Below are 22,519 nucleotides of genomic sequence, written 5' to 3' on the forward strand. Positions count from 1 at the left end.
CCTTTGCCCCTCATACACCCTTTCCCCCTGGTGGTCAGGGTGACCCTCTGCTCAGAATCCTCCAGTGGCTTCCATCTCCCTCAGAGTAGAAATCCAAGTCCTTGTGGTGACTTACCAGCGTCCATTGGAGCTTCCTCCACCATCTCTGACCTGATTTCTGATTTCTCTCCTCCTTGCTCAGGCCTCTCCAGTTCACAATGTCCTCCTTGCTGTCTCCCTAGAAGCCTAGCAAATGCTACCTTGGGACCTTTGCCCTTGCCTCTGTCTAGGATGCTCGCCACCCAATATCAGCATGGCTGACTTCTCACTCCTTCAGATATTTGCTCTTATGTCATCTTCTCAGTGATGACTTCCATGGAAGTAGAAGTTACCCACTCCTTTTCTTAGCCAGTCCTCCCCTTTCTGCCTTATATTTCCCCCATAACAGACCATACAACACACTAAATATTAATTAATTTGCTTATCCATCTTCTTTTCAAAGGTAAACTCCATGAAAGCAAGAATTCTTTTTATATTCTTTATTTCATTATGCCCAGTATTCTTCAAATACATGGCTGCACCAGTTCAACTTTCATTTATTCATTTCTGCAGAATGCGTTTATTTAGTGCTGTACAAAGCACAGTTTTTCCGTGCCTGATCCATGGTAGGTACTTTATAAGTATATGTTGAATCAATTTATGAATGGATCTTCCTTCCCAATGTTTTCATGCAAAGCACAGAGAAGTCTCTTAAAAAATGCATAAGTATTTCACGGGTTCATTTAAAGCCCTTCAAAGTCTTCCAGTTGCTCTTAGGATGAAGATGTACATTCTTAATCCAGCTCCTCATGCCCTGTCTGATTTGCTTGCTCATTTATTTTCAAATCATGCCACTCTCCCTCTTGCTTTGTATATCCAAGCTGCCTTGGATTTCTATTCCCTAGAAAATACCAGTCTCTTCCTACCTCAGGGCCTCAGAAGGTGCTGCTCCCTCTTTCTGCCTGGGTCCTTTTCCTTTCTCAGCATTTTCCTGATTTTTTTTCCCTTTTACCCAAATAACATTAAAGCATCATTGTTTGCAAGTGAAGGAGATAATTAGCAGGCATTTGGCAACCCGCAGAGCAAACAAGTTGGTTGTCTTAAGCTTTTACTCCTGATGCTTGGACATCATGTGATGACGGCGGGTTTCTTCAAATACATGGCTGCACCGGTTCACCTTTCATTTATTCATTTCTGCAGAATGCGTTTATTTAGTGCTGTACAAAGCACAGTTTTTCTGCAGGCCTGAAAGTGAGCTGTCAGTCTGGTTACAGTGTGGAGTCCACTTCTAATGCAGACAGGCACTATGCATGGATCTAGGGATCCAAAGTAAGTAAAAGAAGGCTCTGGATGTGAGTGTGAGAGGACCAAGTGATTACGCAGAACCTGGTCCATATGCCTCCTGACTTTCAGTGGTCCATTTATTTTCTCCCGTTCCATTAAAATCAGCTGGGTGTGGGGGTACACACCTATAATCCCAGTTTCTTGGGAAATGGAGGTCGGAGGATTATAAGTGTGAGGCCAGCCTGGGCAACTTAGTGAGACCCAGTCTCAAAAATAAAATAATAAAAAGGACTGGAGATGTAGCTCAGTGGTAGAGCGCTTGCCTAGCATGCGAGACCTCAATCAATCCCTAGTACTGGGCAGGAAAACAAAATCAGTATTGAGTTGTTTTCATTATTTTTTCCCTCTTTTTTCTGGCTTTGTTGGGTTTTGAAGATATGATTTAAAATTCCTATAAATGCTTCACTTAATAGTAACAGAAATTATTCGCTTTGACAAAAAAGATGAGTTCGAACTTTAAATTTATATAGAATGAATATCTATAAACAACAGTGGGAATATTCTTGAAAAATAAAATTTAAATGATATATTTATTCCTTTCAAATAATAGCAGAAGAGGATCACTAAATGATGGTGGGGAGGATGTTAATATTTACCCATTAAAGTAAAATATTATTCAAATGAGGGGTACTTCACTTCTTCTATATCATGTTCATCTCCCAGGTGAATTAAAGCCGTTATAAGGGACTGCTCTTTTATTGGACTGCAGCAAATAACGTACTTAACAGATTTATTCTCTCCTGGTCTTCATCATTATCATCAGCAAACACTTACAGGGCACCTATTGTAGGCAGGAGATGTAGTGCTGGGAGCTTTTCATCTCCTGGGAAGACAGGCTGTATTTATAACAGAGACAGATAACAATACAGTACATTAAGTGCCAAACAAATGACATTGAAAATAAGTGTAATTGGAGTTTGAAGTCAGGAGAAGTCATTGTGAGGAGGTGAGCCTTGATGTGGGCCTCGGATGAAAGACAGGTGTGGACTGAAGAGCCAGGCGGAGGGTGTGTGGGTCTAGGAGCATCGCGGGCAAGAGGCCAGGATAGAGGATCGCGGACGACTGGAGTACCTGCTTCTTGAAATCGAAGGGCAGGGGCTGCTGAATAGGTGGCAAAATATGGATGGACTCAGTGGATTTTGGTGAGAGTAATCACTCAGCCTCACCCGTGGGCCACTGCATGTATACACCATGTAGTGCTTAAGACCTGGGTACTCATTTACTTTTCAAAATAATTCAATAAGGGAGACACTATGTTACAATCAGGAAACTGAGGCATGAGGTTGCTTACTGATCATCCAGGTCAACTGGCAAAAGGCAGATGCAGAATTCCAATCCAGACAGTCCAGGCTCTTCCCTGTGAGGCTGGAGGTGCTGCCTGCAAGGCTGTGAGGTTAGGGATCTCCCTTGCTCTCCATGCGGGGGCTCTGTTAAGTGTTTAATGGGGACAGTATACACTATCTCCAGGAAACGATGTCCATATGAAGGAGGACTTTTCCAGGTGTGCTGGGAAAGGCTGATGCAACTTAGATCCAGTTTCAACCCCGAAGCAACTGGAAGCAGAGAGATGGACCAGAGCTTCCCAGCGGGATGTGCTATCCTACCCTGGGTAATGGGGTGGTAGGTGACGCTGCCCTCACCACTCAGCAGATCCATGGGAGGCAGGGTAGCCGCAGTCCCCGGTGGGGAGCCTACAAACACAGCTGATCCACAGCTGGGCCAAATTTGAATAATTCGTAGGGCACTGTGGGAGGGCCAAGTTTGAATAACTCAATAATTCAAAATAATCATTGAATGATTTTAAAAATTAAATGAGTACCTAGGTCTTAAATATATACACCATTCAAATGCAGTCCATTTCTATGGTTGCATGACGTGGGGGATGCTGGGGACCACTGATGGGGACGTGTGCGGTGGAGAGTAGTGTTAGGGGCAAGGGGACGGGGTAGGAGCCGAGTCCTCAGGAGCCTGGCCCTCAGGAGGGGGAGGACTGAGCATTCGCAGATGGAGCTCAAGCATCTTGGAGGTGGTGGTGGCTGTCAGAACAAGGAGGCTCCAGAGAGGATGGCTCTGGGGAACAGCAACAAGACCTTTCAGCTCACGAAGTCCGAAGGACAGCAGGAGTTTTAGCCAAGACTTTCTAGTTTGTTAGTCCCTCCTCCCCCTTATATTTTGTCATACATAGACCTTATTGATTTTTTTTTTCCTCCAGAAATTTAAAAATGCAGTATTTGGAATGCAAAAAGGTTGACTTTTCACCAGCAGTTTGAGGATGGCCTGGCAACAATTGGAAAGAAATGGCCTGATTTTTTTCCGCCAAATGCACTGACTGTCCAGAGGGACCGGAGGGGTCTGGGCCTGGAATCAGACACCTGCACCCAGAAACCCCAGCCCTGCCCTCAGCAGCTGAGCGGGCGAGTCGTTGAACCTCTCTGCGCACCAGCTTTGCCATCTGTAGAAAGGCATAAGAGGATCTCCCTCCTGGAGCTGTGTGGCTCCTGGGAATCAGCGCTCGTGAAACACTTAGGATGGTGGTGGGGATGCAGTGAGCGACGTCAGGTGGCGGCCATCGCTAAGGAACCGATTGCTCAAAGCACCCCCCCCCACCCACCTGCCAAGGAACGCCCCCACCCAGGGGAACACGTGCACGCAACGCTGCCATGGCTGTGGGAAGGTGTCACTGAAATTTAACTGGGACCAAATTTTGGTGTGGCAGAGGTGGAGGAGTGGGCGACACAGCATCTACAGCGCATGCTCACCAAATTCTGACCATCTCAAGGTGAGAGCCCTCCTCCCGGGGGAGGAGAAGAAGCCCAAGGGCTATCTGCCCACTTGGAGGCTGGTACATCTGGATGGAGAATGGATTAAAAAATCCATTTCTCCTGATCCAGAGGAAATAAACCAGTGATCTCCTGGAAAACAGGGGATGCACGTGTTCTCTCCTGCACTCTTACTTTCTGATTTCACTTGCTATTCTTTTTTTCTTTTCTGACTAGAAAAGCAACACTTGCCCAGTGTGAGCATCTGACATGGACAGAAGAATATTACTCAGGAGAAACAAATCACCCACAATCCAATCCAAGACCTGAGCTCACATTATTGCTATTTTTAAATTTGTTTTACAGAGCTAAGCTGATTGTAGATTCAAGGCTGTACCTCTATTTTTTTTTTGTTTACCATTATGTTACACAAAATTTCCATATGTCATTAGTTGCTCTGCATAAAAGTTATTTTTAATGAATACCTATTATTCCGTAAATTGATGCCTGTCTTTTTCACTCTTATACTAGAACAAACTCCTAGGCTCTATCTAATCTGTTTATAAACAGTTCCGTGATGAACATCCTCAGGTTTCATGAATCCTGTGTGATTTTGGTCTTATTTCTTTAGGAATGATTTCTGAAAGGGAAAATTCTAGATAATGCATTTTCTCACATTCTTTTTACCAACAGAGTCTTGCCTACAGAAGGAGTTTAAATTTTGCTATTTCTTAAAACCCTAGCTAAGTTGGGTTAATAGTAATTTTTGGCTCCCATGGGAGAAGATCTTGATCTTTAAGATGCCCCAACACTGGAGTGCTTGTGGACAGCGAGGAGAGATGGATGGTGGGGGCGCTTCACAGCTGGAGCTCACACGGTCTCTGTAGGAGTGAGTGGCAGAGAGCTCTTCCTTCACACACCAAACATGTTTATTCCTAAAAAAGTGATCTTGAAACTTTAACCATATGCAAACTGGTGTTTCAGAGTGGAGATGGATTCCAGTTCAGGACTGGCCAGACTCCTCTCAGAGGGCCCTATGGGAGGGCCAAAGCCCGTTTGCGCATTCTAACCAGGATCCTGCCTGGTTCAGAGCAGGGGGTGATCAAGATGGCACCTGGGCATTACAAGTAATAACACACCCCTGCTTTCAGCAACCCTTATTCCAGGGGTGTATTTTATAAAAGTAAAATTCTCAGGGAATTTAGGGATGAAAATGTCTCTTTCTATACAATATCATAAATCAGGATAGTTCATTGATTTATACAAAATTAATTTTACTACTTCAAAGCTCATGTCTATTTAACACAGTAGCAAAGGTATTTATTTAATGGGAACAAAAAATGATCACTATACTTGTGAAACCCTCTTATTCATGTAATATGGTTCTTGAAAGGCATTGATATACCTCATCAACGTTACTGCTAAAACACAATGCTACAAAGCACTCTACCAATGAGGTTTTTCTTGACTTTCAAACAGAGAACAAGGTTTGAAGAAGTTAGGCAACTCTCTTAATGTCCTATGGGGAATAAAGAATGAGACAGAACCATCCAGACTCCTTCTAGAACATTCTGTCTGCCCACTGTGGGATGGCGGAAGGCTAGCTATCCTTGTCCTTACCGGTGGGTTTGACAAGAACTGCCAAGAAGTCCGTGGTGAGAGAACTGACGTAGAGGAGGATGCAGGGTGCCCTGGTCGTGCTGAAGCTGAAATGGATCTGCTCCTGAGCCAGGTCTGGGCCCGAGTGCTGCTGGTCCAGAGAGTTCTCTGCTCTACTGCCTGAGTCTTTGGAACTGACTGCAGGTGCCTGGAAGTTGTACCGAAGCCACATCCCCTCTTCAAAAAACGCACCAACATCTGTTGAAAAGGAAAGGTGAAATTGAAAAATGAGGGCAGGGTTGGCACCAACCCAGCCAAGGTGTTCAACTTGGGTAGACTGCTGACTTCATGATGGCCTCTAAGACAGGTCACTGAGGGTCACACTGGCCCCAGGAGGTGTCAGTCTGAGTAAACTAGGCAGATGTCTGCCATTTCATCAACACAAATAGCCTATCAAAAACAAACCAATCAACAAATCGAGCATGTAACAGAGTATGGAAATCTGCAAGATTAAAAAACTGTAATAAAAACTAAGAAACTGAAATCATACTAGAAAAAAAAAAGATGTCATGTACACTGCTCAGAACCAAACAACTGATTTTTGGTTTAAGGAGACAGGCTGAAAAATAAAGGCAGAATTATAGCATAAAGCCCTGATTTAAGGAGCCCACTTGTGCATTCTCTTTGAGATTGGGTTTGATTTGGTTATTCACATAGAAAGGCCCAACATAAACCCTAAGACCCGGGGGGCTTTGTGTATAGGGCTTCCATTCACAAAAGATAAAATTAGAGAGAATTGGATTCAGATTCGGCTCTGGGGTCACTTAGCTGTGTGGCTTAGGGGAAGTCACTTAACCGACTTCTGCAGGCCTCAGTATTTCATCTGTGAAGTGGAGAGTAATTGGCTCTAAATAAATAGTATCTATTATTATCATCATTAAGAAACAAGAAGGAAGGTCACTCACCCTTCCTGCATGATGCTTTTCTGATAGCCTAATCAGTGCTAATAGGTTTTTAATCACTTCCTGGCAGACAGGCTCCTTGTGCCGGTTGCCCATACTTTGCTCACCCATGTTCACTGACCGGCCGAGTCACCCTATGAAGATTCCTGTGGTCTTCAAAGTTAGTTTCATGACCCTCTTCATATGCCTTTCCAAAGCATTTCTCAAACCTCACTGCCCAGGGAACCCATTAATCCCACAACACCCAACACGCCACAGCATTGACACGATGCAGAATATATTTTACAAACACTGCTCCACAGTATGATGAACAGAGGAGGACATTGTTAGATAGGTATCCCATTGGAGGGGTACTAATGGCTTTTAGCAGGCAGGGGTAGGGACAGTAGGCTGTCCATTAATGTTGGGACTGTCTTTCACAATAAAGAACTGTGTTGCTCAAAATCCCAAAGTAATTTTTTTTGGGAAACACAAGATTGAACCAATACTTCACCCATGCCAGTTGCTGCAGGGCTTGTTGGGATGTGAAGAGAAACAAAAATGGCGCTGGTCTGTGAGGAGCCTTTCCTCTCACAGCGTGGCCTGTGTTGGAGGAGACAGGTCAACCATCTGAGCACAGTGTGGCGAGTGTTACCGTGCAGATGTGGCAGACATGGGACGAGAACCCTCATGGCCTGAGTTGGCTTTCTGTTCTTTTAGTACCGACTGTGTACTGGGCACAATTCTGGGCACTGAAGTTACAACCCCTGCACTTAAGATGCTCTCGATCCCGAGGCGGATTTAGAGAAACAGGCTATTCAAATGCAGTGGGGTATTCCCAGGACCAGGTATACACAGGGGGACCCTGGAACACAGTGAGGCATGCAGCTGAGAAATGTGCAAAGACATTTGGTGGAGAGCGAGCCTGCAGGCTGAGGCATCGCGCCACTGGACTACACCCACGGCCCCTTTTGGAACAGTCCGTGGAGGCTCCCACCCCATTTTAGTTTGGTTATTGGGGTACAGTGAATGTGACACAGGTGATTCTTGTCTTTGTAATTCAGGGTCTCTGGGATAGATGTGCATTCCTAGGACAGGCCTCTGGAACTACGTCTAGCTGAGCAGGGAGCCAAGGCAGGCCACCTGGGGCCAACACACTGTGGAGTTCACTTCAGCATGGAGAGAGTCTACCAGAAAATGTGGGGCCTCCTCTGAGAACAGGTTCAGGCATGTGGGAAAGAAGAGGCTGACCTGGGGCTTAGAAGAGGAGGAGGAAGGGAGCCCAGAGGATTCAAACAAAGCAGAGGCAGGCAGTCAGGAAATCTGGGCAGGAAAAACAAACCCACCAGGTACTTGAAGTTCAAGGCTGAGTTCCTGGGGAGGGAGCTCTGGGCAACAGAGGCAATCGAGCAGGAAAAGCCTCTGAGGCCCTGAAGCTGCAGGTGCACAGTGTTCCCTTGGAGAACCTAAGCTTCCCCCTGCCAGGTTCTCCCCAGAGCCAGAGCTGCAGCCAGAGAGTGAGCAGAACCCATAAGTCACAGATGGCCTGCGTGGAAGGCCATTAAAATGCTGGTCCCCAGGCTGGGTCCCAGAGGTGAGCACAGAGGTCCTGGCTCAGGGGCCTTGGCATCAGCATTTTAAACAGGCTCCCAGCTGATACGCCTGGGAGGATAAGGCAGGATGGCGACCCGATGGAGCAGGTAGCTGAGCCGTGTGCCCGGGTGATAATGTGCATTTATCAGCTAAACTGGAGACAGCCGTTCCAAGGCAGATCATGAAGGGGAAATTCAGGAACCTAAAGATCTTAGATAAACAATCCAAAAATATGCCTCAGAGAATACTTTTGGTGTATTTTAGAGTCATCATTAAAAAGCGTTATGGATTTATGTCAGTTTTGGAGGAAGGGACACACCAAGCTTAAATGTGTTATTCTGAAACCGCATCATAAACCAACTGCTAAGCTAAGGCCCAGGAGTGATGGGAATCGTTTAAGCTTCCAAGTGGCAGATTTACAGCTGTCATTTCATTGTTTCAGATCGTTTTAAGGAAATGCCAAATCAGATTACTGCATTCTCCTTTAGCATGTAACATCTCCATCCCTTCTGAATGAATAACTCAAATAATACTAATTTAACCGGCTACAAATAACATTAGCTCCCCCATTAAATCATAGAAAATCATTGGGTTAGAATGCTTGATTTAAGGTTTCTATGCTAATAAGATAGTCTAAGTTTCATAATATTCATTTTTTGATAAATTTTGTATGCAAGTATTCTAAGACATGTTATGAAAGATTTGTTGAATTACATCACATTTCTCAGAATGTTGAGATGCATTACATCATTTGTAGATTTAGGATCCTAAGACAGTACCCTTAAAGTGACCTTGTTTTAACTATTTAATGGCATTTAACACAGATCGTATGAAATTATCCCTGATGGAGGAAAGGAAGTTTGCAAATGTTTGAAATAAAATCCACAAGTCATTCATCCAAGAATAATCCCATACAGATATTCATGCCCGTATCTAACCAAATCCCTGAGGCTCACGGGAACAACTGCAAAAACTCCCCAAACACAAAAAATGAAGAAAATAAAACAGCTAGCACTCATTCCCATAATTAAATTGCTTCTCCTCTTTCTCTTCCTCAAGCTAAATAATTCTATTCCATTTGCCTTTTTACTTAGGATATATTTTGTAACCTATATAGTATCAGAAGTTGATGTGGTTCTTTTGTTCTCTAACTTCCCTGAGGACCCAGAATGGAAAATCCTCAAATTATAAACGGGCTCTTCTCCAAAAGTTCATTTTAAAGTCAGTAACTTGCAACTTGGAAATATTTCCCTGTGGATATGATGTATTAAATGAGGGTGGGTTTGCCAGGAGAGCCCACGAATGCTGGGCCACTTCGGATGTGTAATAAAAGATAATTGAAGAATGCCACTGTGTATTAGTAATTAAAACAGAGAAGCAACAACAGAAGGTGGTGAGGTTTATTTTTAATACAGGAACTTCAGAGAACTGTTCCCACCAGAATTTCATCTAACAGATCCTGAGGTGTGTGGTAATGTTGAGTGATTGGCTCTGCGGGAGGGAGAGGATCCCGTCAGTACTTTTTGCCTATTGCCAATTCCCGTGGTGTAAATACCACTCACCACCTCAATTGATTTCAAGCTGCCAACATGACCTCATAGATAGGAGTGGATGAGAGATGCCTCCCGGATGTGCAGGCTCGTCCAGCATATGCTCTTCTACCCACACCACCACCCAGCCAACCCAGCCGGGTTGCCACTTTGGAGGGCTTCCTTCAGTTTACTTTCTGCTACAAACAAAAGTTCACTATGTGCTTATTCCTTCCTTCCTCCCAAAGCCCTTTTTCACCTCATCCCAACCATCCCGCACTCTGGAAGCTCTGAATAGCTTCTGCTAAAATCTGTGTGTTCCTCCTGGGAAGCGGGACCTCACCGGGGAAGCCAGGCCTGCACACGGCCTCAGGGTCATGAAGCTCTTCCATGGCTGAGTTCCATTGCTCAGGATGATCACTCTCATTAACTGCTTTTTAATTAGTCATCTAGTAAAAGACGTCAGTGAATTCTACAGAGTTCTGCTCTTGAAGACCCTGGACACTGACCTCGGGGAGCATCATGATTCTGTGTTAGAGTTGGTTTCCTCCAGGAGGATCTGTGAAGGTCAGCACCGTCTAAATGTGTTTCTGGTAGTTCTCTGAAGGCCCTGCTGTCCTGAAACACAACCATTTTTTTTTTCTCCTGGCTTTACATTAATAAAATCTGCTTTTTCTCCTCAAGTGTACTACACAATGTCCCTCCTGAATTTTTAAAATTCTGTTTGTTTGGTGTTTTCTTCAATTTTCTATGATTATTTTGGACTACAGTCAATGTTTACCTCTACTAATTCTGCATTCCCAGGAGGATATGTATCTGATGTGACCGATTCCCACCACTCTCTCTAAAGGCCTGGTCATTTCCAGGTTGGTTTCCATAAAATAAGCTTTAAGTGAATCTGTCCAATGGAAGAAAATACCACAGACAGTCTCTCCAGTCAAGCCTGGGTGGAGTGTGCTGCCCATGAGAACCGAGTGCAAAGAATGTTACTAACACATCAGTGAGCTAAGGCTTGGCTACACAGGAGCCGGGAGACGGTGTTCACTGGGGTTTGACAGCAGCACTGAACGTCTTTAGGAGGGTTTCAAACAGGAAGAGTGTGCATCTGGGATTTCCAGGGCCGTGCTCCTAAAGCCGCACTGATAAGCGTCACTGGAGTGCACAGAGGACAGCAAAGGACATGAGGCCTCCGCTGTAGCCAGCCTCACCTGAGATGCCCCTCAGGAGTGATGTGGTCCACGTGGGGGCAGGTATCAAAAGTGGGGGTGTTGGCCCTGGCTACATGACTCTGGTTGGGCCAATCTTTTAATTGTTGTGGGCTCTAAATCCTTCCCATCTTAAAGACACCATCCTTCTGACCAAAGCCTGCCACTGCCCAGTGTTTTTCATTTATTCTTTCAAATATTTACCAAGTGCTTTCTATGAGCCAGGGGGTTTAGCAGGGAGTAGATTACATGGAAGTTAATAACTGAAGGTGAGTGAGATTTAACTGGGGCTGGGGTGGGGAAAGTATTCCAGGTAGAGGAGAGGAGAGGAGAGGAGAGGGACGGGGAGGGGAGGAGGAGAGCGTGTGTGTGAAAGTCCCAAGGATGGAGGGCTCTGGAGGACCAAGGCAGAGAAGACCAAGATGGCTAAAATTTCAGAGATTGGTAGGAAGTGACCCAGAGAAAGGTTTCAATCTGGAGAGCACTGGGTACCTCCTGAAGGGTTTTAAGTGCAAATAATGTAAACTGATGTTCAGTTTTAAAAGACGGCTCTGGCTGCAGTTTGGTGAAGGGATGGGAGGGAAAGGACAGGGGACGCAGCAGATCGAGGAGGGGCTGCTGCCCTGGGCAGGGGAAATCCAGTGCTGCTTTGGACTGGCAGTTGGAGAGATGGGCAAGGTGAACAGACCTGCTGACCGCTAAGCTGTGGGGAGGTGAAGCAAAGAATGAATGCTGAGGACAACCCTGGGTTTCTGGATGGGCGGTGGTGACAACCCATGTTCTGCAACACAGAGGTGGTCCTGGTGGGGCTGGGGATCAGGAGTTGATGGCCGGTATCTGGAGTTTAGCTTAGAACAGGTAACATTTGAGGTGCCTTTGAAGGGAGGGGAAAGGAGATGTCAGAGGCAAAGAGGTCTGGGCCAGAAAAGGGCAGTTTAAAATTGTCACAGACAGTCCTTACTACCACACGCAGCGGGGGAGGGAGGCTCAGGCCTGAGCCTGGGGAAGTATTACCTTGTCTAGGTGGGAAAGGAGGAATGAATTTGCAAAGGAGGGGAGAAGATGGAGCTGGAGTGAGGGAACATGATGAATTCTCATGTTCAGTGGGTTAGAACACCATTCAGAGACCAAGTTACAGTTTCCATCAGAGGCAAATCTCTAGGAACTCTCCGGCCTCTGCTTCCTGCGCCTTCCAGAATGACTTAGGCCCTTCGCCCTCCTTCTCAGCCTGCCTCCCCTTCTCCCTGCTCTCTGCCTGAGGTGCAGCCACGCCGGAGCTCCCCAGCATGCACTTCTGCTTCCTTCCCACCCCTCGCCTCCTGCCTTCTCCTAGCACCCTTCATTCTGTACAGGCTCCATTTCCTTTCCTCAGTGCCCTGCATGGTGGGAAGAGCTGCTCTGTAACCACGCCAACAAGTACCACTGGTTTCTGTTTAATTCAGTAAACACTTACGTCCTTCTCCAGCTGGGCCCCTGCTGAATACAGAGGTAAATGTGGTGTGGACTTTTCCCCAAAATAGTTCACATTTGCCTGAGGGATGCGCAAAGCCAGCATCATGCAGAGCTGTGATCCACAGTAAAGGAGTGTGCAGGACTAAAGAGCGCAGGGGAGCAGGCTCCGCGCTCCGTGGGTGGGCTGCAGCAAAGCCTGGGTTGCTCCACTAAGACAGTGACGTCAGAGCTGGTATCAACAGATGAATAGTTTCAACTAGGCAGACTGGACAAGGGCACTCAGAGCCCAGAATGGCAGGCACAGAGGTGCTCAGGAGTGGGATGGCGAGGTCTCAGGACGTTACAGCCCGAGCTTCTCCACCGTGGCTGCAAGAAGCCCATCTGGGCCCAACTCTCAGAATTCTGGTTCAGAGGGTCTGGGGAGGGTCCTGCCTAATGGTGGGCCTTGACCTTTCCTCAGATGAACCTGAGGTGCAGCCAGGGCTGAGAATCACGGCTACGGGTGGAATGTGGTGGCCGGCAGCAGGCAGAGCTGCTGGCCAAGAAGGCGGGCCTGGGGCCTCGAAGATCCTACTTATGTGCCTGGCTTCTGAGGGGAAAGAGCCCTGTCTTGTAATCTCAGCCAGCCCCCAGCCTCCAGTAGATACTCAATAAACATTTGCTGAATTGAGTTGAATGAAATTTAAATTTTTAAAAATCGCAATATTTGCTCAGCTGATCTGCCTGAGCCAAACAGAATTCTCAACCATGAAGGTTCTAGAGGGCAGGCACCATGCTTTATCCACTGGTATAGCTTGGGGGCAGTGTGAGTAGGAACTAGTTGTCCCCCGTTGACCTTTTGTAGTTGGAAATTTTTAGTTTTGTTCCATTTGCAAAGGGAGCCTCTTGAGAGAAATGTCATTCCATCAAGTTACACATCATCATTAATTAAAAGAGCAGTTTTTTCATGGAAATGTTAGAGATGCATTTAGAATAGTACATTCGACAGAATTAAAGGACTTGCAGCTTGACGGAGGTTCTTAATTTCCACTGCTTTTGCTCTTGAGTGTTGGCTGAGTTGGAGCATGTCCACACGGTGGCTGGTCAGTTACTTGAACAGATTTAGCCGTAGAGTGCTGGATCCCATGTGTCTGTCTCATTTACTTCTGCTTTGTTGACTTCAGGGTTTGCTAGGAAGCTGCTGCTTTAGGAACTGCATTATATGCTTCACTCCTTGCTTATTGAGTGAATTGCATGATGTGAGCCTGTTGCCCCCTCCACTGTGTGGGTAAGTGGCGGGTTGTTTCTTCTGCCCTCCACGCTGAACATTTCAATACTTTGCTTGCTCAGCTGATCTGCCTGAGTCAAACAGAAGTCTCAACCATGAAGGTTCTTGAGGGCAGGCACATGATTTATCCACTGGTATAGCTCGGGGGCAGTGTGAGTGGAACCCTGAGTGTTGGTTGCTTCAGTGAGGATGCTGGCATTGGTGCTGGACACACATCAACACACAGTGAGGAAAGGAACTGCTGTCCAGCTCCCCCTGGGTCTTCTCAGGGGCCACTTTTCATGTTATCTTGTTTAACTTAGTTTCTTAACGGAAACACTTAGAGGTACATGCTGTTGTTAGTATAGAGGAGAGAAGGCCAGGAAGGGGTGGGCCAAGGGGAGGGGCCCCAATACCAGGTGACAGGAGGGCTATGCCCAGGTGTGTTTAGAACCAGGTTCTAACTGGAGATAGCACAGCCACTTGGTCACACGGGTCCCTGCAGTTCTCCTGGGTGTGTGTAAGCTTTACCAAACCGCCCCGCTGCTGTGTTCTCATGAGCACTGTGGCTCTCACTTCCCTGTGGGCTTTTGAGGAAATGCTGGGACAATGCGAGCACCCTTTGCCTAGAGTGATGTAACCCATCTGTCACTTTCATTTGTCATCATATGACCTATGGACAGGGAAGGAACTCAACTCAGACCAGATCTGGAGGTCAAAGCAGACTGCATCCAAATCCCAGGGCCGCCCCCTGTCTTGGGATGGCCTGCTCCATGTTCTCTGGAGTGAACTTTGTTTTGTTAAATGGGCCTGTTCTGCTTGCTTATTCTAACTGCTCTGCATCTCCCTGCTGAAGTCTGGGGTCCCTGGTGCTCAATAAGACCCACTCTCTTGACCCGGGAGCTTACTTTTTGCTTTTTGGTTAATAAATCTCTTTGCTCACACAGTGCACTCTTTCTGTGTCTTGTCTGAAATCTTTCCTTCAAAAACACAAAACCCAGGAAACCCCCACTCAGTAACACCATCATTCCTATTTTATGGAGGCTTAGTTATTATATTAATTGAGACTTGATATTCTCTGAAATGGTCTAACGCAGTGCTAACCTATCCTTTAATCAACACAATCTGTCTTCAAACCGTCTGCCATCTTTAGAGGACTTGACATACTACATGGGCAGCTTTAATGTGGACAGACTGTCACAGCTGGGCATTGAGTCATCAACTGGGAAATGGACTTATGTGGACAGGATTGATGTTTGCATGATTTAAAGAAATTGTCTGGAGTTTCTCGAATGAGGCAAAACAGAGGGAATATTAGAAGTTAACTACATTGTATTTCATGCAATTCAAGAATTTAATTATTTTCCAGTAAAGTCATCAGAGGCCTCACAAGATTTTTGGACTCTTAGAAGGTGGGTCTTTATTATGTCTCTTGGAAAAAAAAAAAGATGTTCACTGAAGGGTATGTATGATGCCGTACGGAGTTCAAGGATGGATAGACCCAAGGACACTGGGTTCCTCCAGGGCAAGAAGCCCGTTCTCTCTCTGCACTGGGTTTCCTTTCTGGCTTGGCAATGACCCTCCTGGCTTTGTTTTGCAGTGGTCACCACTTGTTTATCTGACAACTAGATTTAAACATTCATTCTTCTAGGTAATAAATTCAAACTATAATACTTCCAAAGACTTTCTTACACTGAACTACAATTGTTAGTTTACATATCCATCTGTTGAAGGCCACAGGTTCCTTGAGGACAAACAATATCTTGTCTACTCTGGAGTTTCAATCTCCAGAGTCCAACACAACTCCTGGCACATATTAGTCACTTAATGTATACTTCTGCAGTGAATGAGCACTGATTAATGGTAGTGTGGACCAATTTAGCGTGGCCAATATTTTTCAGAGTTCTTGCCCCTCTCTCCTTTCCCAGAAAGAAAATCCAATACATCTTGGTGATACATTTTTATCATTATCTATAATTTTTGAGGGTAGTTTCTTCAAAAAAGATAAAATATTGGGCAAAAAACCAAGATTCATCTCAAAGAAATCAAGATAGAATTGGCTATCAGCACATTTGGGAAAATAAGTTCAGGATTATGAATTATCCAGAGTTCCTGAAAATGAGGTTTTCATTGAAGTTATTATACTTTGCCTTTGGTGGAAGGGGAAAAGACGTAAAAATGAAAGAAGAAGAAAATTAAAAAAAAAAGAAAATAATGAACTGAGGCTACCCCTTAATTGTATCAGCGCACACGGCCTTGAAAATTGGACTCTTTCAGCCCTCAGCACAGCGAGACCCTTCTTGTAATCTTCATGCATGATGTGTGTAATTTGTCTAGGGAAATTAACTTCATGAGACATTTGCCAAATCCCCCTTTCCTTCTACTTCAACGAAAACAACATTTTCAAGTGAGCAGACAGCTTCAATTACAGAACTGACAACTAAAATTTTACTTCAATATTTTTTCCCTGTATTAGGAGATTTTTTTCCTCTTTTGTAGGTTTTTTTGAGCAGGTCCCTATTTTTGTATCACATCTTTGGAAAAAGGCAGACAAATTCATTTTTGCATGTGATAAATTCATTTTTTTATAAAATAAGTAAAAAATGTTTGCAAGAGCCTTTAAGTATGAACCTATAACTCTCTCTTTCCACATAAGATTAACCTCAGAATGGGTCTTTGGGAAAATGTGCGTGTGATTTTTCAGAAAGCATGTGTGCATACTCGGTGTACATTTTCCCCAGAAATCATGTATACACATGCATATGTGCTCGCATATTCTTTCTGCAACACCTTCAAATGGTTTTCCAGGAAGCATCTGTTGCTTAGTGATGTGCCAAACTTGGTTTGCCCAAGGGATTGCTCTCTGAACCATCCTTGAACACAAAGGCAACTGTGAAAGCAACGTGCAGTGGCCAGAGAGAGGTCAGTGCAGGGAGGAGCTGTGCTACGTCAAAGCTGTGACTTCTTAAAGGAAAGGATTCTCCACAGCCTCTGCCATTTCCAGCACCCAGGCCGATTGTTCAAAGCCACAGTCTGGAAGCCTGGATATTTCAAAGCTTTGATCTGACATCTAATATGGAGGCCCCTGGCTCAGGAAGAGAGATTGCCCTTCTTCCCAAATTACACTGTTGTCTTTTCTGTATGTAGCATTCTCCTCCACAAACAGAGGGTCCTATGGAAGAGGAATTTTGAAACATTCTGCACCTTGAACATGGATGATACCCTACAGAGCTTTCATTGTCTGCTAAGCTTTGGGTGGGGCTGAAATGCCCTCATAAAAGTCCACTTGCCTAATAAGGACACATCTGAAAAGATGACCACCCCAGAAAGGACATATCTGAAAAGGTGGCCAAGGGTATCTAGAAGTTAGAACAAAATGACCTTGGAAACTTATTATGGTATGCTGCTGTTTGTGGAGGACATTTATGGTGAGAATCCTTAAAGCTCTGTAGCAGGGAAGCAGTTATTTCAGGGTGGGAGATTTTAGAGGAGCAGTGGTAGACATTTACTTATCTCAGTCATCAGGAAAAAATCTCAGCAAAGCACCTAGAGAAGGAGTCACTTTACACACTGAAGGCAATTAATAATCTATATTAGATACTTGAGTTGAAGATCTCTTGGGTCAAGTGCTCACAATCACCTTCATCCTTTATAAAACACTTCATGGGTTTTTATTTCCTGGGTCATGCCCTGTTGCCAGTCTTTTTACCTTAAAGACAAATTACTGTGAGCTGCCCACCCCAACCTGAATCTTTAAGAGGACAAGAACAGCCCTCTGCTTAAGGGCAGGAACCTCTGAGTAGCAGACACACTTGGTGGCTAGAGATTTGGACCAATCCCTTTGGAACCTGACCACTATCAACTTCTCAGCCAACTTGATACTGTCCCCTGAATACGGTTTTCTCCAGGTTGGGAACTGTGCAGGGAAAGGAGATGTGGGTTCAGGTCCCAGAGGTTAATAACCTCCCAGCCCTTCCAAGCTTCAAGGAGAACTCTGGTGAGGAGCACGCAAAGGAACTTGAAGATCTACTCTCTACTTTTCCAGAGGCAGGGTACCTCCAGATATGGCTGATGCAGACCCTGGCTTTAAATGAACTTTGGTGGTTGGCTGTGTCAGCTGCTTGGCTGAGCAGCTCCCCGTTCCCAGAGATTTGATTCCAGAAGCAGCTTGCTTTAACCATGTCACCAAAACCAGCTCATGGAATAGGAGGTGCTGTCAGAGGGCTCCAAGCCCTTTGGGATTGCTGAAATGCTTTCCCTTAATTTAATTTTTCTTTCTTTAGGTATGCATTATTGTTACAATCAGAATATATATATATATATATATATATATATATATATATATATATATATATACAATCAGAATATATATATATATCCATCCCTGAATGAGACAGGCTCTGTCACAGGCAGCAGCTTAGTCTGTCTGAATTCAGATGCTCCATTTTATATGTTGACTGCTGTGTTACTACAAAAAAAAAATGGTCCAAAGAATGGATCAACGCTTTGGCTCTGTTTCTGGCATTTAAAAGAATTATTCTAGAGAGAATTTTTCTTGCTGAGTGACCTTTATCTTGGGTCACTGCTGTGGGCTTTTCTAAAGACTCTTTATTTTTTGTTTTTGTATATAGTTTCAGGATTCTACCATCCATCAAGGGTTTCACTTTGCATTTTTTCATGTAATCATCCATATCTAGATAAATAATCTAAGAGAACTAGGGAATAATTCTAAGAAAACTGGGTTCTAGATCAAGACATTCAGATAAACTTTAAAATACTACTAAACCTTTATTGTTTTATACACACACACACACACACACACACGCACGTGTATATATACTTTCAATGCAAGTACAAGTGAATGTTACTTGAAGTGAATTTATGGTAAGTTTTTGGTGTAAAAGAATGCTTTTTTCCCTTTGTGCATAATTTTATGATGCACATTTAAGCCATAGTACATTCACAAAATTTACAACTATACATATAAATAAAGGTATTGGAGACTCATGTTTAAGGATTTTTTTCCTTTTAGGAACATGCAGTCAAGGAGTGAGTAGTGCCTAGATTGAGGGGGTCTCTGCTCTAGGGGCTGCTCCCTAAAGGCTCCCTTGATGCAAGTTCTAGATTTTCTAGAAAGACGTCTGTCAGTGCTTCTGAAGGTTGTGGCTCTCCCATTTCCAGGGTGACCTCTGCCTCCTGCCAGAAAGGGAAGCTCATCTCCTTCGGGGAGAACCACAGCTCAGTGGTTCAGGGCATAGGTGTTACAGTAAGATTATCTGTGTTATAACACCTGTGCACAAGCTACTTAATTTCTCTACACCTCAATTTCATGTTAGTAAAATGGGTCTGGTAAAAGTGTCTTGCTCATTGCATTCTTTGCAAGTACTACTTAATAACACTTAGTAATGCTTAAGAATGTGCCAGGTGCTTCTGTTACTGCTGAACTTTCCTGACGCTAGCTGTAAGCCAGCCAGTCACTTTGCTGAACCTAACCACCCTCTGATGTGGTCTCCTGCAACCTCCCCTTCCCATCCCTGCCCTACCCTAGGGATTCATTGAGTTCCTGGACCCAGACCCCACTCAAGGTCATCCTAAGCCCAGTGCAGTGACCTGATCCACTCATGGCCACCCAAGAAACTAGAAAAGACTAATTGATGGTTGATTTATTTCATTTGGGATTAAGAGACGAAATGTTTGAACTGTACTTTTAAGGTAGTTTCTCTTGCAGTTTCTTGATAATCAAAAATTTTTTAGGGAATTTCATTTACAATTGCTCTTGGGATCAGCAGTTAGTTGATCCTGAAATTGGTCAGCACCAGAGAAAATAAATCTTATATATATGTACAAATGGTATGTTCTTCTAAAAGATCTTTTAAAGTGCCATTTATGCATGTGTTTCTAGTGTTTGTAATTAGTGTTTGCAAAGCCAATAGTGATTCGGTGTAGTGATCAAAATAAAACTGATTAGATCTTACAGGTCAAATGATGAGTGGAATATTCTTTTTGTAGCCATTTCTAAACTCTCACTAACATTCTGCAGGTCAGGAGGATGCATTTGTGAGAGCACGTGCTCTGAATGCTTAAATAGCCCCTTTTTCTCACCATTGTTCTGTGTTCTGGTTCAATTGCTCAGGAAATACTAGTGATTTCTCAGGTATGTTGGACACCATAAAAATGGAGAAACAATCATGGTCTTCAAGTATCTGGAACAATTTTAGAAGAGTCTTAATTATAGGATACATTAAATTCCGACTTTAACATTTGATGAATGTCACACATTTGGAGTTATCCCATTACTGTGTATTTTTTTTTTAAATTCAAGAAATGTTTTAAAAATAGCATCTAATAAAAAGTAGGGAAAAATCTTTGCAGTATTTCATTTCTCAAAGACACAAACTGAAATAAAATGGATTATATTTAAGTGGGATCCTTGTCTAGTTTAGACAGCTAGTTATAGTTTAGTTGTGAATTTAATGCTGTGGGGAAAGCATTTAATGTTACAGGGAAGGTCAACTAAAAATCCTATGGAAATAACTTGGCACTGATTTCATTTTGCTTTCAAGTTGGTTTCTTGTTTTCTTTTTTCCTATTTCCCACCCCAGGGATAGTGAACTCACATTAAAAACAGATATCACCAGAATAAGAAATTCAATTTAAGGATTGATCCTAGGATATGCTCATTCATCAAATATTTACCAAGCTCCTCGTTTGTACCAGGCATTGTGCTGAGGATTAGGGTGATGGGGGTAAGAGAATGTTAGTCCCCTGCCTACAAGGAATTTACAGTCGGCGTGACGGTCATCACAGAGGGTGAAAACGTAAGACCGAGGAAGGAAGGTGAACCTTATTTCAGGCACCCAGAAAAGGTGGTACTTGTCCCTATTACTTACTGTAGGGGGAGCAGAGAGATTTCTGCCAATCAACTGAGTGTTTACTGAGTGCAGATCATATGCTCAGGGAGTGTGAAGACCAGCTTCTATGATCATTAATTTTATGTGTCCCTTTGACTGGGCTAAGGGGTGTTCAGATAACTGGCAAAACATTATTTTTGTGTGTGTCTGTGAAGGTGTTTCTAGAAGATAGAGCAAGAAAATCCACCCTCACCAATGTGGGTGAGCACCATTCAATCCAGAGGGGACCCAGAAAAAACAAAAAGATGGAGAGAGGGTGGATTCTCTGTCTTGGTGAACTGGGACACCTTTCTTCTCACGTCCTGGGACCTCCCACTTCCACCTGTCATGGTTCTCAGGCCCCTGACCTCAAACTGGAAGTTAGACCATTAGCTCCCCAGTTCTCCAGCCCGCAGGCTTGGAGCTAATGACACTGCCAGCCTTCCCATTTTTCCAGCTTACAGATAATCGATTATGGGACCTCTTGACACCCATGATTCATGAGCCATTCCCCACAATAAAATCCCAGATGGATTGACAGAACAATCAATCAACCAATCATCATCGATCAAGATACCTCTAGATCTCTATCTATATGTCCTGTTGGTTCCTATGGATTCTGCTTTTCTGGAGAACCCAGAATAATAGAGCTTCTGCCCTCAAGGACCCTCAAGGAGAGGGAACACTAAGATATATAAGCTGAATATGAGCAAGATGAGGTAACTCACTATTAAATGTTAATCAATACTAGATGGATCACTCAGGGCTGGACATGTTTAGAGATAGCTTGGAACAGGTGGCACCCAGACAAAGCCCCTGAGAGATGAGGTTGCTTGTGGGCAGACAGAGGAAATGGGAAGGCTGGTTTGGGTGGAGAGTGGAGCAGGAATGAGACTTGGGCTGGGAATGGCAGCAGTGGACATGGACCATGAGAGGATCAGCTGAGCTGGGACAGAGGAGCCTCGTGGTGAATAACATGAGAGGCTGGGGCCGACCTACCTAGAGAAGGCAGCCTAACCTGTGTCTGGAGGTAAGGCCAGGTAAGGACAGGCAGTGTGGGCGAGGTGGGGGGGCGTGCCCTGGCCAGTGGAGGCTGGCAGGGTAGAGGGCAAGGCAGAGCAGGAGGTAGAGGTCTGGGTCTAGGTTCTTCTACCTCCACCACAGGCACACTTTCAGGCCTGGGAGTCCTCAGCAGGGCCACATTTTGACTTCGTGGTCCTAGACACATTTGCCTTTATGGTCCTTTTCCTCCATTAATAAATTATGAAAAGTTGTATCTAACTACCTTGTCAGTAGAAAAAGCAATATATTAATAATACGTATTAAAATAGTTTCTTTGATCCCAAAGTTCATTTTGTTTTCTTCTTATTTAAAAGAAATCTTAGCGCGAGACGGGAAGATGGCGGCGAGGGGAGTGCATTACCCCCGTGTGCTGCTTCACTGTGTGGGAGTATGACAAGTCAGGACGGCTAAAGGATATCTTGTTAGGAATTTCCAGCAATAGTGGGGTGCTCCGGAACCTGGAGGAAGGATTTCCATCGCATGAGGATCGGCTACGGGGACTCAAACGCGAGAGGTTTGTCGCACGGAGGGTAACACGGCTTATTCAGCAAATCGCCCCGTGGCTAGAGTCTGCAGCGCGCGCTGGGATAGAGACGCAGGGTTACAGCGCTGCAGTTTCTGCCAGCCGTGCAAGCACCGTACTCAGGGCTGAATTCTGGGTTCGAGACGGGGGAAAGGAAGCGGTCCATCTCGGTTCTCCACACCGGTCAGACCACAGAGGAGGCCAGCAGCCACCATGATGGTAAACTGACGTCACCTTCCCTGTTTTAGACTGACCGCAGCTCATTCAGCCATAGATCAGGTAATTTCAGGCTGCAATTCACCTGCGGCTTGCAGACAGATTGCTAGGGTTCAGCGCCTGGGTGCTTCTTAGAACCTGA

The 22,519-nt window shown here is 44.7% G+C and overlaps 1 protein-coding gene across 3 annotated transcripts in view; it reads right to left on the reverse strand.

Annotated features, from left to right (window-relative positions):
• The window catches only part of Cntnap2 (contactin associated protein 2), a 1,898,113-nt gene that overhangs the window by 143,520 nt on the left and 1,732,074 nt on the right, over nt 1-22,519 (reverse strand). For all 3 annotated transcript variants that reach the window (XM_048786770.1, XM_015493731.2, XM_048786771.1), the window contains one exon: nt 5,742-5,978. In XM_048786770.1, the coding sequence (XP_048642727.1) occupies nt 5,742-5,978 (237 nt within the window). The remainder of the gene's footprint in view (nt 1-5,741; nt 5,979-22,519) is intronic.

Source organism: Marmota marmota, unplaced genomic scaffold (assembly GCF_001458135.2).
Source record: "Marmota marmota marmota unplaced genomic scaffold, marMar, whole genome shotgun sequence".
Taxonomy (NCBI): Eukaryota; Metazoa; Chordata; class Mammalia; order Rodentia; family Sciuridae; genus Marmota; species Marmota marmota.